This window comes from Belonocnema kinseyi, chromosome 6 (assembly GCF_010883055.1).
Source record: "Belonocnema kinseyi isolate 2016_QV_RU_SX_M_011 chromosome 6, B_treatae_v1, whole genome shotgun sequence".
In the NCBI taxonomy this organism is placed as follows: Eukaryota; Metazoa; Arthropoda; class Insecta; order Hymenoptera; family Cynipidae; genus Belonocnema; species Belonocnema kinseyi.
Window position 1 is genome coordinate 3,890,812 of NC_046662.1, and position 13,989 is coordinate 3,904,800.

Sequence of the window (13,989 nt, forward strand, 5' to 3'; positions counted from 1 at the left end):
ATATCTAGTTGGGAGTGGTGCTGACTGAAAACAGATGATTTGGAGCGATTCGCGCGCCATCTGTTGGTCATTCTAAGGACTTATTGAACTACCCTCGTATCTCGGGCCGCTCAGTACAAGTGTAGCCTCAGAACGTTTACAGAGTTTCTGTTTCCCCCCAGCTTAGAGAAAAAACTAGAAAATTAACCCATCAAACACGTTCTGTAACTGTTCTAGATCAAAAAAGGAACTGTGTTCTATAACAGTTGTTACAAGATGGTGACAGAACTATTCTAGAGCAAAAAGTTAATACTGTTATAGAACATTGTGACAAAATTGTGACAGAAACGTTCTCGAAAAATGTAACAGCACTGTTCTGTAACAGTTGCTATGGAATTGTTTCAGAAAAAACTGACCACAGACGTTCTATAATATTTGTTTCAAATTTGTTTTAGAACTCTGCCGTAATAGTATTATATCGAAGTTCTAGAACCCTGTTACAAGTGTGTTCTAGATCAAATTGGGGGCAAGGATTAATAACTGTCCCAGAACAGTTGTTGTGTCATTGTTTTAGATTTGACCAATCACAGACGGTCAGTAACATTTGCACCAAGCTTGTTCTAGAACTGTGCCGTAATAATGGATATCGAAGTTCTAGAATTCTGTTACACATGTGTTCTAGAATAAATCAAGAACAACAATTCAGATCTGGTACTGAACAGTTGTAGCAGTGCACATTTAATTCAGAGAAATCTTTTAGTAAACAATTAATTTTGCACATTAGAATAGTATTTGTGATTAAAATGATTTGATATTCATATATCTTTTTTATTAAAATTACTCTAATAACTTTGTGATTGTGTGTCAGGTGGCGCTGTTGATACTTGTCTTATTTGGCTTTTTCAAGAACTCTCCCAGTAGGAGACAAAACCAGACCCAGTGACAAGGGTCCAAACTTAAACCAGCTTTAATATCAATTTAAAAAATGCAGCACATTAAGGTTGGGTTAAGAAAAGGTCACAAGTGATGACTGATAGTGCAATTTTTAACGGATTTTGATTTTTCTTTTTTAGAATTGACCGTAAGACTTCTAAAATTATTATATAAAATAATTTTTCCATGACACCATTCCTTCTCAGACTTTGAGATTCATTAAAAAAGGTCATAAATCAATGTTGAGACTAACTACAAAGAATTAATTAGTGGGTTCGAGTAATAGAAAGTTTGTTAATATTGTAATAAACAAATTAATTAACAAAAGTCATATTTTGGGTTTTGCAATGATTAGCTAATGTGGATCCATAGCTTTTGTATAAAGTATCTCAGGTAATGATGTGCGCTTATAATATGTTAAGAATAGATAATGATTGCCAATTATTTAAACAATTTTCATAAACAAATGCACATTTTAACAATTTTTAAAAATAAAAGGCTTGATTTTTTTGCGGAATCGACTACAAATGTTTTTCTTACGACTTCTTGCTATCATATTTTTCTTAGTAACAAGAAAATGTTAATTATTTAAACAATTTTTATAAACAAATACACATTTTGACCATTTTCTCGTGAAAGTTCATATCGTGCAAACTTGGGCTTATTTACACAGAATTTTTTGGTTCAAACATTAAAAGAAAAAAATGCTACGATTCATGAAGAATTGGCGATCACTAAATCTTTGTCCATTTTCGGCAAAAAAATCCTGACTGTCATATATCAGATCACTAGAAAAACTATGACAGCCAGGATTATTTTTCAAGATATTTCGCATTGATTTCGAAAAAAATTTAACTTGTTCATGAAAAAATAGTCAAAATGTGTATTTGTTTATGAAAGTCGTTTAAATAATAATTATTTTTTGTCACTATTAAAAACATGATGGGATAGATTCTGTTGCAAGATGTTTCGAATTAATTCCGCAAAAAAACCAAGCCTATTAATAAAAAAATGGTTGAAATGCGCATTTCTTTATAAAAATTATTTAAATAATTAACATTTTTTGTTCACTATAAAGAATATGATAGTAGGGAGTCTTAGGAAAAACATTTTAAGTTGATTCCGTAAAAAAATCAAACCTTTTCAACAAAAAATGGTCAAAATTTACATTTATTTATAAAAATGGTTTAAATAATTAACATTTTTTGGTCACTATCAAAAATATTATAGCAAAGAATCGTAGGAAAAAGATTTTAAGTTGATTCCGCAAAAAAAATCAAGCCTTTTCATAAAAAAATGGTGAAAATGTGCATTTCTTTATAGAAATTGTTTAAATAATTGGCAATTATTAGCTATTCTTAACTTATTGTAAGTGCGCATCATTATCTGAAATAATTTATACAAAAGCTATGGGTCAAAATTAGCTTATCATTGCAAATCACGAAAAATAGACTTTTGTTAATTAATTTGGTTATAACATTATTAAAAATTTTGTTGTTACACTAACCCACTAATAAATTATTTTTAAGTTAGTTTTTACATTGAGTTTTGACCTTTTTTAATGAATTTCAAAGTCTTAAAGGAAATGATGTCATGGAAAAGTTTAGCAACAAAAAGTTATAAGTCTGTTGCTCAAAAACAAATTTACGTTAAGTCAAAATAAAAATTTCACAGTTAAATGTTATACCTGGATGCCTTGCGGTCACTGAAAAAAATAAAAATGAAAATCCGTTATGAATTGCACTGTCGTCGATTTTTGTCCAAAAAATGTGCTTTTTCTCCCACTGTTCAGTGGTAGAGAGGGTTCGAGCGAGAGACCCGAATGAAAGTGACCTCGCAGAATCTTATTGGCCGGGACAAACTCCCATAACCCAGGTGCGAGTTTTCCATTGAGCCATAGTCGGGCCAACTTTCTCGGAGTTGGGCTAACTTTGCCGACCAGGCATTGGCCAACATACCGAAATGATAACTATGGCCCAACTATTTTTGCCGACTATTAGATATCATGGTTGGCCCAACCATGACTACTAGAAGTCGACCCAACGGCAAAATTATAACTTTGGCCCGATCATTGGTACAATATCCATTACCAAAATCGGGCCAACTATGGCAATTACAGGGGAAAAAATATCCATTAAATTTTATAGAACTAATCTTATAGTAGAGAATACGATTGGGCTTCGAACCCTATAAGTTTCGCATTCCCCATTTTTAACGCCTGAAGCCTCTCTCGGCTAACCTAGCTGGAAGTATTACAAGAAAAATCTGAAATATAACCGACAGCTGTGTATGGCCGTCTGCAAATTTCTGTGAACCATTCTATAAAAAATATTGCTACGCGCATAATATTACTTTAGCATCTTAAAAATTTTTTAAATTCTATCGAAATTCCTAAAAAATTCTTCGAAATTACTTAAAATCTGTTAAATTTATTAAAAATATCTTGAACTCTTTTAAATATTTTGAAATATTTTAAAATTCGTTTATGAATTAAAAATTTTTTTAAATCAAATAACTCCGCTTAAGTACCTTGAAATTCCTGAAAGTCTGTTTAAATACATTAAAATATTTTTAAATTACATGAAAATCCTTAAATTCTTTTGATTTTTTTAAAATCATTTAAAATGATTTCTAAGATTTTAAATTCCTTTGCTTACTTTTGAAACCATATTAAATCCATTGAAATGACACCATTGGCACCATGGCCCCTTGTTGGGCCAATAGTCGGCCTAACTTCTTCAGAACTTTCTCAATCCCTTTATGTCGATCTCTGGGCCGACTTTGGCCAAGAGTTGGGCCGGTAGTCGGCGTTACTCCTTAACGAAAGATGTCCCATAGTTGCCCCGATGGTTGGTCCATGTTTGGGAAATTGTTGGGCCAATAGTCAGCCTAACTTCTTCAGAACTTTCTCAGTCTCTTCATGCTGATATCTGGGTCGACTTGGCCCAGAGTTGGACCAGTAGTCGGATTTACTCGTTAACGAAAGATTTCCCATAGTTGCCCCAATGGTTGGTCCATGTTTGGGCCATTGTTGGGCCAATAGCCAGCCTAACTTCTTCAGAACTTTCTCAATCACTTCAGGTCGATCTCTGGGCCATCCCTCTGGGCCGACTTTGGCCAAGAGTTGGGCCGGTAGTCGGCGTTACTCCTTAACGAAAGATGTCCCATAGTTGCCCCGATGGTTGGTCCATGTTTGGGCCATTGTTGGGCCAATAGTCAGCCTAACTTCTTCAGAACTTTCTCAATCTCTTCATGCTGATATCTGGATCGACTTTGGCCCAGAGTTGGACCAGTAGTCGGATTTACTCGTTAACGAAAGATTTCCCATAGTTGCCCTAATGGTTGGTCCATGTTCGGGCCAAAGTTGGGCCAAAAGTCGGTCCCACGTTGTCTGCCAACATTGGCTGTTTAGGTTGGGCTGACAAAAGTATCTTATAAATATAAAAGGTGGTCCAACTTTGGCTGCCGATCTACGGCGGGCCAAAGTCGGTCCGCCTTTGGACCAACGTACTTGCTCTTGGTGCCAACCTGAATTCGCAACTGGGAATCGCAAACATAATATTAAACATTTTCAAATTATAAATAAATAATATTCACATTTTTCCAGAACCACCCAACGATTTATGCTTGTACACTTCTGTTTCGAACGATGCATCCTTCTTGGAAAACACGCTGCCCAAAAAAATCGGTGAGAAATGGAGGGATGGAAAATGTAAAACTTGTTCGTGCGAATTTTTAGAAAATAAACCAACATCTCAATGCGTAACAAAACTGTGCCCGCGACCAGAAATAAATGATTTTGTGATTGAAGAAATCGTATTTGATCACGAATGTTGTCCCGCTTTCAAAAAAACTGCGTGTAGAGATGGAGAAAATGTATATAAGGTAAGAAGGCGTCATATTTCTTTTAATTTTTGAAGTGCAGGGGGTCGCTTAACCGGGAAACCTGGAAATGAACAGGATATTTTTTTCATTTCTCTTAAAAAGCGTCCAAATATTACGTGTGGCTATTTTTAGTTATTTTTGACTCGACCGTCCCTCCGATTTTTAAATGCAAAATATTCCAGTGGGCACAAAATTTGGCGACGTTTTCACGACATCGTTACGACATCTTTACGACATCTCTACGACATCTTTACGGCAACTTTACGAAATCCTATGTCCATGTCGTTTCGCTGTCTTTACGATGTCGTAAAGACATCGTCAGATCATGCGACTTATTTACGATATCGTTAAGACACCTTAACGCCATCGACATAGGATGTCGTGAAGTTATCGTAAAGATGTCGTAACGATGTCGTAAAGATGTCGCCAAACTTTGTGCCTACTGGAATCAATTTAATTCTATAAAAACATCAATTGAACAAACAAAAATCAATTTCTTCTCGTTTTTTCGCATGCATGCGAACCGAATTATTTGAACTTAATAAGAAAATCCAATAATTCTTGGTTAAAAGCTCATTTCTTTTGGTTGAAATGTCTGCCATTATATTTTTTGTTTAGAATCATCTCGTTTGGTTAAAAATTCTAGTATTTAGGTGGAAATTGAACTGTTTTGTTGAAAACTTGTTTAATTTTCTGTTGCAAATTAATTTTTCAATTGCAAATATAACTATTCCTTTTTTGGTTGAAAATTTATGTTCTTTTGTTCAAAATATTGATCCTTTTCAATTGAAAATCTTTTGTGGCAGTTGTTAAAATATTAACTATTACATGTTTCGTTGATAATTTATTTATTTTTGTTGTACAAAAATCAAAAACTTGCTATAAAGCTGAAATACTTTGTGAAAAATTCATTTTTTTGATTGAAGAATCATTATTTTACTTAAAAATGCAATTGTTTGTTCAAAAATGGACTTTTTTGTTAACAATTTATATTTACGGGTTTGAAAATTAAACTTTTTGTAGGAAATTTTTCGTTTTGGCACACAAATTCGACAATTTGGTAGAAAAAAAACTTTTTTGATAAAAATTCATATTTATAGTTGAAAAATCAACTATCTTGTTAGAAAATTCAACTGTTTGGTTAAAAAATTAACTATTTATTTCCAAGTTAAATTGTTTTGATGAAAATTCATCTTTTTGGCTTAAAAATTCATCTTTTTCAGAAGAAAATTAATCTTCTTGCTTCAAAATTCACTCTTTTTGGTTCAAAATGCAATTGCTTGGTTGAAAATTAATCTGTTCTGGTTCGGGATTGAACTATTCCGCTAAAAATCCGTCTTTTTTGGTTTAACTAAACTGTCTTTGATTTAAAATTAAAATAACCATTACATGTTTTGTTGAGAAATTATTTTCTAAATCAACTTCTTAGTTAAAGTTGAACTGATTTGTAGAAAAATAATATTTTTTGTTTAAAGATTCATCAATTTAGTTTAAAATTCAACTATTTGGTCGTCGTAAATTAAGTCTTTTCTTGAAAATACAACTGTTTTGTAAATTGAAAGATTTTTTAAAAATTTGTCTTTAGGAGTTAAATTGAAATGGTTGAAATATCCTTTTTTTAAATCAGTTTTTCAAACTGTGAGTTTAACAATTCAATTTTTAATGAAAATTCATCATTTTTGTGGAGAATGTAACCATTTGATTAAAGCTTCGTCTTTTTTAGTTCAATTCAACTGGTTGAAAATTGTTTTTATTGAAAATGAGTATTTTTAAATGAAAATTTAAAAACAATTTTTTCGTTGGAAATTAATAATTTTTATTGAAAAATTGAACTATTTTTTTAACGCTGAACTATTTCTTTTTGGTTTAAACTCAAGATTTAAAAATTCCATTTTTGCTGTAAAATTTATATTTTTTTTGTTCAAATTCAACTATTTTGTTGAAAATTTATCTCCAACTTAACAAATTTTTTGAAAATTAAACTATTTGGTTTATAGTTTATGTATTTTTTTAAAACCCCAAATTAGAAATAAAATAATAATTTTTGTATAGGCGGGCGAAAAGTGGGCACTAAATGCCACAGACATTTGTACTTTGATGGAGTGCGTGACTGGAGTGAACGGACTCGAGAAACAAATTCTTTATCAAGAATGCAACACAGTGTGCGAAAGAGGACATGAATATCAACCATCTTTTGACAAGAGCATTTCTTGCTGTGGAAAATGTGAACAAAAATTCTGCGTTTTTGGTGACACATTGTACAAATCGGGAGACAAATGGGCTTCTGATGACAACTGCACAACTTTTGAATGTGTCAAACAAAATGAGCAGGTATACAGTTTTGAAAATTTTAATTTTTTGTTGAAACTATTTTTTAGTTGAAAAATCAACTGAACATTTATTGACAAGAAAAACCTCTCTGTTGAAAAATCAACTATTTTGTTCAAAATAAATTTCTTGTAGAAAATTCGTCTTTTACTCCTGGAAATTCAGCAATTTCATTGATTTTTTTCATCCTTTAGTAGCAACCTTTAGTGAACAATTCAACCATTTATTTGAAAAAAGTTGTTTTTTCTGTACTGAAAAATCTTTTTTGTTTTAAACTTGTAGTTCTTCTTGATTGCATTTTTTTTCTTTGAAATATCAAAATTTTTTTTCAAAATTCAATAAATTTCTTGTAGATAATTAATCTTTTTAACTGAAAAATTCTACACTTTCTTTAATTTTTTTTTCTTTACTGAAAAATCTTTTTTGGTTGAAAATTCGTCTTTTGAGTTAAAAAATGTATCTCTTTTGGTAGAAACTTAGTCTTCCTCAGTTGAAAATATAACTTTTTACTTGAAAATGGATATTTTTTTTTTTATAAAAATTCAACTGATTTGTTCTAAATTCGTCTTTTTGGTTTAAAAATGCAATTAACTGAATTTTTTTCTTTCTTCGACTTAAGAATCTTTTTGGGTTAGAAAATCAACCATTTGGTAGAAAATTAACTTTTTTTTATAGAAAATAATTTTTTTTTCGCTTCAAAATTAAAAAATTTGGTTCAAATAATTTTTTCGTTCTTGACTGGAAAAACATTTTTAGTTAAAAACCAAACTACTTAATTAAAAATGACCTTTTTTGTTGACAATTCATCTTTTTCTTTGAAAAATTCAACAGTTTATTTTAAAAAATTTGTTCTTGGAATTTTTATATTTTATTAGATTAGCGATTTATCGTTTTAGTTGAAAATTCATTTCTTAGGTTGTTAAACCTACTTTGTTAAAAATTCGTCGTATGGGGTTGAAAATTCAACTATTTTGGATCGAAATTATTTTTTTCGTGAAAGATTCATATTTTCGGGTTGAAAAATCCACTAGTTCGTAAGAAATTCATTTTTTCAGGCCAAAAATTCAACAATTTGGTCGAAATCTTTGTCCTTTCTTAACTAATCAATCTTTTTTAATTTTGAGAGAAATTATATCGTGCAAAAATTTGTCTTGTTGCATTAATATTCTTCTGTTTTTCATTTAAAATAAAAAATTTTCCTGGTCGAAAATTATTCTTTTTGGTAAAAAAGGAGGAAAAGGGGAAAATTGGGTAAAAATGCTTAATTTTCGGTCCAAGAATCAAATTTATCTACGAAATTTTTGAAAATTACAAGAAAAGTCAAGAATAAAACGAATAAATTTCGTCAACAAACTTTTAAGTTTCTTTGTTTAATTAAAAAAAATTAAATAAATAAAAGAGGGGAAAAAAAGAAGGCAACTTTCAAATCTCCTTTCTTCTTTCGTCTTCCTTTCATTTTCTCCCTTTTTTATATAATTTTTAATTTAAATGGAGATATTAATGAGTATGTTGTCTACATTTTGTCGGTGGTTTCTTATTTTTTTAAAAATTTAATTAATTAGGTTAATCAGTTTTCTTGAGATTTAGTTTTTAACTTATTTATAGTTTGCGAACATTTTTAAATCTGTTTTTAAATATTAGTAACTACATTTTGATATTATTTCAGTTCCTCGTGACTAGCAGCCTACCTGTTTGTCCAGAATTAACAGGTTGCCGATTCGACTCTATTTACAACGACGGTTGTTGTAACCGATGTAATATTTCTTCTCTCGACAGAAGTAAGAAAAAAATAGTTTCATTGATATTAATTTGATTGACTCAATTTCAAATCAGGCAGGTTCTACACTTCAAGTCGCACAAACTTTTTTTTTAGAGAAAAATATTTTTTTTCTTTTTCTCAGATCAAAAATATACGTTTCGCCTAATATCCTCTGAAAAGCAACAGATAACAATATGCATGCACGGTGCAGACACGAGTGCGAATAAGTCGTCACGCGTGTCACGCAGATCACCAAACAGGTGTGTCCGCATATGCGGGACATATATGTTGCACTTCGTGCGACTTGCTCGCGTGCAGATGAAGTGCGAGGCGCATACGTGCGGATGAAGTGCATCCCTTCTAAATTTTTATTCTGTTTTCTGGAGTCCAAATTTGAACTTTGACTTTTCGAGAAAATTCCAGAAGTTGTTATATTAATTTTCTAGGGTTTTAAAACATTAATATTCTTCTTCTTTTTACTTTTTTCATAACGGAAGTTTTTCAGCTAAAATTTTTAGGTTTTTTTGTTTGATTGAATGTTGTAAATGTTATATTTAATGTCATTTTGCTGCTGTGATTATGTTTTGAAGTATAATTAAATAAATATTAGTCTCAAATTTAAGCAGATTTAATAAATTTCAAATATTCTTATTCTACCTTTAAAACCAGTGAACGACACCCAACAGAAGGAAGTTTTTAGGAAATTTAACGTATTTTTTATTGATGGCCATGATGCGATGATTGCTATTTGCTTTCTTCATTCCTAGGACATCGCCTTCTAAGAATCTTTAATCTTCAATATCTTGTTGATTGATTTTGGATTTCCGAATCTCAAAAATCAACTACCGACGGAAAGATTGTGTACTCAATTCTAAATGTCTGGATTTTTTTGTTTATTTATTAGAATGTTTATAAATATTATTTCTATTCATAATAGCCTGCAATTTGGAAAATAATAATGTTTAAAATGCCCTCTTTAACAGAAAAACGGACATTTTGCCAACTTTGAGCAACAGAAAATTCGATTTTGATCGTGAATCAATGGGGAATTTTTGTTCGATAATATTATGTCAACTCAAAGTTGGCGAAATGTCCGCTTTTCTGTTAAAGAGGGCATTTTAAACATTATTATTTTCTGAATTGCAGAATATTATGGATAGAAATTATATTTATAAACATTCTAATGAATAAATAAAAAAATCCAGACATTTAGAATGGAGCATGTTTCTGTACAGGAACTCGCGCTTCAATTAACTTCCCAAAGGAACCTATACTTCATCAGCCAAAGGTTCCTTTGTCGGTACAGGTTCCATTGTTGGATCGTCTACTGTATCCTTCGCCAAATTCCTGCACATTACCCGTAAGATTACCTGTGCAGGTTTATGTGCAGGATCGCATCCAGGAACATGTTCAGAAACCTCTAAGGTTCGTGCCCATGAATTTTCAGCTGGGACCATGAATTTGAAGTGCTACTGGGTTCGATTTTTTTTGAAAACGGCGTAATTCCGCACATTAATGCTTTGTCAAATTAATACTCAGGTGATGTTTCATTTTAAGAAAATGAAGCAAAACTAACCCAGTGAGCACAAAATTTGGCGACGTCTTTACGACATTGTTACGACATGTTTACGACAACTTTACGACATCCTATGTCCATGTCGGTAGAGTGCCTTTACGAATTTATAAAGACATCGTCAGATGATACGACATATTTACGATATCATAAAGACGACTTAACGACATGGACATAGGATGTCGTAAAGTTGTCGTTAAGATATCGTAACGATGTCGTAAAGGCGTCGCCAAATTTTATGCCCACTGGGAAAATTTTCAATTCGCGCCTGATTTGAAATGGATTCGACGAATTGTAAAATATGTTGAGTTTATTATATCCAAATGATTCGAATGATTCTATTATTCTTATAATTCTGCAGATGAATGTGCTGCTGAAATGATGGATTTGAATGCGACTGTGGGTATTATTGTTACCAAGAAGGGTTTTCGATTGTGTAAGAATTTGCAACCTATTAGTGGTTTGACAGAATGTCTGGGGCATTGTGCGTCTTCAACACACTTCGATCTTGGTAAGAAACTTTTCGCACAATCAGGAAATGTATATTTTCTGTAAAACAAAATGCGTTTTTGTCTCTAATTTTGTATAAATCAGGGCCTAGAATTTTGAATCTTGGACACTTTATGTAGTATGAAATCAAAAAATGCAATGAAAACTTAAATTTATTTTCTGAGTAAAGTTCCCGGGTTTTTAACATATTATTTTTAAAGTATTCAAAATGAACTCCAATGTTTATTTAAACTGTTTTTCTCTCTTTTTTGTCGAAATAAGCGCTAACTTAATAAAATCCCATCAAAAAATCTAATTCATGTATTTTATGTTAAATATGTATCTTTTTTTTGGTTAAGAATTTTATCATTTTCTTGAAGAGTCAACAATTTTTTGGAAAAGTCCATCTTCTCATCATCGCTTTAGTTGAAAATGTAATTATTTTTATGAATTTTTTTTTAATTGAAAGTTTAATTATTTTATTTTCGGTTGAACATTTCTATTTCTAAGTAGAATTCAACTGCCCAGTGGGCACAAAGTTTGACGACGTCTTTACGACATCGTGAAAACATTTTTACGACAACTTTACGACATCCTATGTCCATGTCGTTAAGGGGTCTTTACGATATCGTAAATAAGTCGTATGATCTGACGACGTTTTTACCCTATCGTTCAGACACCGAAACGACATGGACATCGGATGTCGTAAAGTTGTCGTAAGGATGTCGTAACTATGTCGTAAAGACGTCGTCAAATTTTGTGCCCACTGGTTGTTTTTTTTAATTCTTAATTAAATAGTCGTTAGCTGAAATATACAATATTATCTTTATCATTGAGAATTTATCTGTATTATTCTTGGGTTAAAATTTCTACTGTCTTGTACCAAATTTGTTTTTTTTTTTGCTTCAAAATTGAACAATTTATTTGAAAATTAAATTTATTGTAATTGTGATTTCGTCTTTTTCGGTTAAATTCATTTTTTTATAAATTCAAAATTGAATTTTTATTTGGTAGAAATATTACATTTTCGCTTAGAATTGATAGTTTTTAGTGTAACGTTTAACTATTTGGTTGAAAATTCATATTTTTTGGTAAAAATGTTATTAGCTGGTGGAAAATTTAATTAGTTTCTTATTAATGCAAAAATTTGGCTAAAAAGTAATCCTAATCTTTTTTTAACAAAATTTCTCTTTTTGGCTTAAAAATTCAACATTTTGGTTGAGGATTAAACTATTTTGTTGGTTCAATTCCACTGTTTTCTAAAAATTAAGATTTAAATATTGTTTGTTCGAAATACAAAAAATTACATTTTCTCAAAGAATTCATCTTTTTAAGTTGATAATTTAACTATTTGCTTGAAAATTCGAGTTTTTTGGGGAAAAATTAATCTACTTGGTTGAAAATTAAATTTTTTGGGTTAAAAATCAGTGTTCCTTAAACGAAAATTTAACTATTGGATTTGACTATTCTCTTTTTGGCAGAAGATTAATGTGAACATTGATTTATTTGGCTAAAACTTTACCTCCTTTTAGGAAAATTATACTAATCGGTTGAAAGTTGAACTGCTTTCTTAAATTGTTTTATTTTTGTTTATTTTGAAAAATCATGTCATTTGTTAAAAATTCGTCTTCTTAAGTAGAAAATCAATTTGAAAATGCATGGCCCGCATTAACTGTAATTAAAAGAATTAACATATCTTCCTATTTTCGTGAAAAATCTTCTTATTTCGCATGTTTTAGAGGATTTTGGCCTACGAAGCCTGTTACCCACCCTGGTGACAGTATCGGATAGGAAGTTTTTCCTAACAAATCCGAATCATTCCGGTATTTATATCTGATCCAATCCAGGTCATTCGAATCAATTCGAAAAAGTTCTACATTTCGTTCGACCCAAATCGGTTGAAAAATAATCTGATTCAATCCAGTTCAACAAGAACTTTCAATTCGAACCAAATTTTTAATACAAATGAATCCGGATCAATCCGAACTTATATTGATATACACTGAATTTTCAATACGAATGAATCTGAATGAATTCAAGTTCGAATTTAATTGGATTCAATCGGACTGAAAATCGTTTTAGATGTTTCTGAGTTCGGATTCATTCGGATTGATAATTTGGTTAGGATTCATTTGGATAGGAAGATCGGATTGAACTGTGTTGAGTGGGATTAAATTTGGACCGATTTGGGTGGAACAAATGTAGAAATGTTTTCGGATTGGCTTGAATTAATTTGGATTGGTTCATATACAGTTTCCGGAATGATTCGGATGACTTCGAATTGGTTTAGAAGGAATTCCTATCCGATACTTTCGCCAGAGCGATACAGTTGTAAATGAGTGAACATGCAAAATGTTCCGAAATTTAAAAGCCTTTAGGCCCTGAGATAAATGGAAAACACAAAAAACTAAAAAACTTAACAAAAAATGTAAAAATCAAAGTTTTTTCTTCAAAATCTTTTTAAAATCTTTTTAAAGCGACTTGGGGTCAAGAAAGCAACTGTCGATGTTGCCAACCCTCGAATTACACAGGACTACTTGTGGATCTAACCTGCGAGGATGGAACAATTTTGAAAAAACAATTGACTGTACCAACTGCCTGCTCTTGTGAATCATGTTCCTCAGCTAAAAATCAAACTAAAAATCGGAAATTTGGCACTAAAGGATAGATTTGTATTAATATTAAGAGTTAATAAACTTGTACAAAAATAATGAGATTCGTTTCATTAAAAACCTAACTACCACCGTATAGTTTGATCTCTTAAAAAAAATTAATCTGCTAGGCATTGAGTTTAGATGTTCTCTTCAGAACATTATAGAATTGAAAATAATTCAATTTTTAATGCCTATTATAATTCCCTCAATTTCATCTAATTTTTTGAAATCCTTACAGTTGCTTTGATTATCTGTAATCCTAGCTAAAAATTCCCATACAGGAACCTCAGAGGATTCTGGACATGTTTCTCGACACGAATCTGCAGATTCGTGTCTAGAATTTCTGTATAAGTTCCTATATAGGACCCTACATAGGATCATATATGTTT

General features: G+C 31.1%; 1 protein-coding gene across 1 annotated transcript in view; it reads left to right on the forward strand.

Annotated features, from left to right (window-relative positions):
* LOC117174244 (hemocytin) overlaps window positions 1–13,633 on the forward strand; it is a 56,256-nt gene extending 42,623 nt beyond the window's left edge. The window contains exons 39-43 of the mRNA XM_033363148.1: window positions 4,520–4,797; window positions 6,850–7,128; window positions 8,792–8,903; window positions 10,819–10,968; window positions 13,424–13,633. Of these exons, the coding sequence (XP_033219039.1) occupies window positions 4,520–4,797; window positions 6,850–7,128; window positions 8,792–8,903; window positions 10,819–10,968; window positions 13,424–13,614 (1,010 nt within the window). The 3' untranslated portion in view covers window positions 13,615–13,633. The remainder of the gene's footprint in view (window positions 1–4,519; window positions 4,798–6,849; window positions 7,129–8,791; window positions 8,904–10,818; window positions 10,969–13,423) is intronic.
* The last annotated feature ends 356 nt before the right edge of the window (window positions 13,634–13,989 follow it).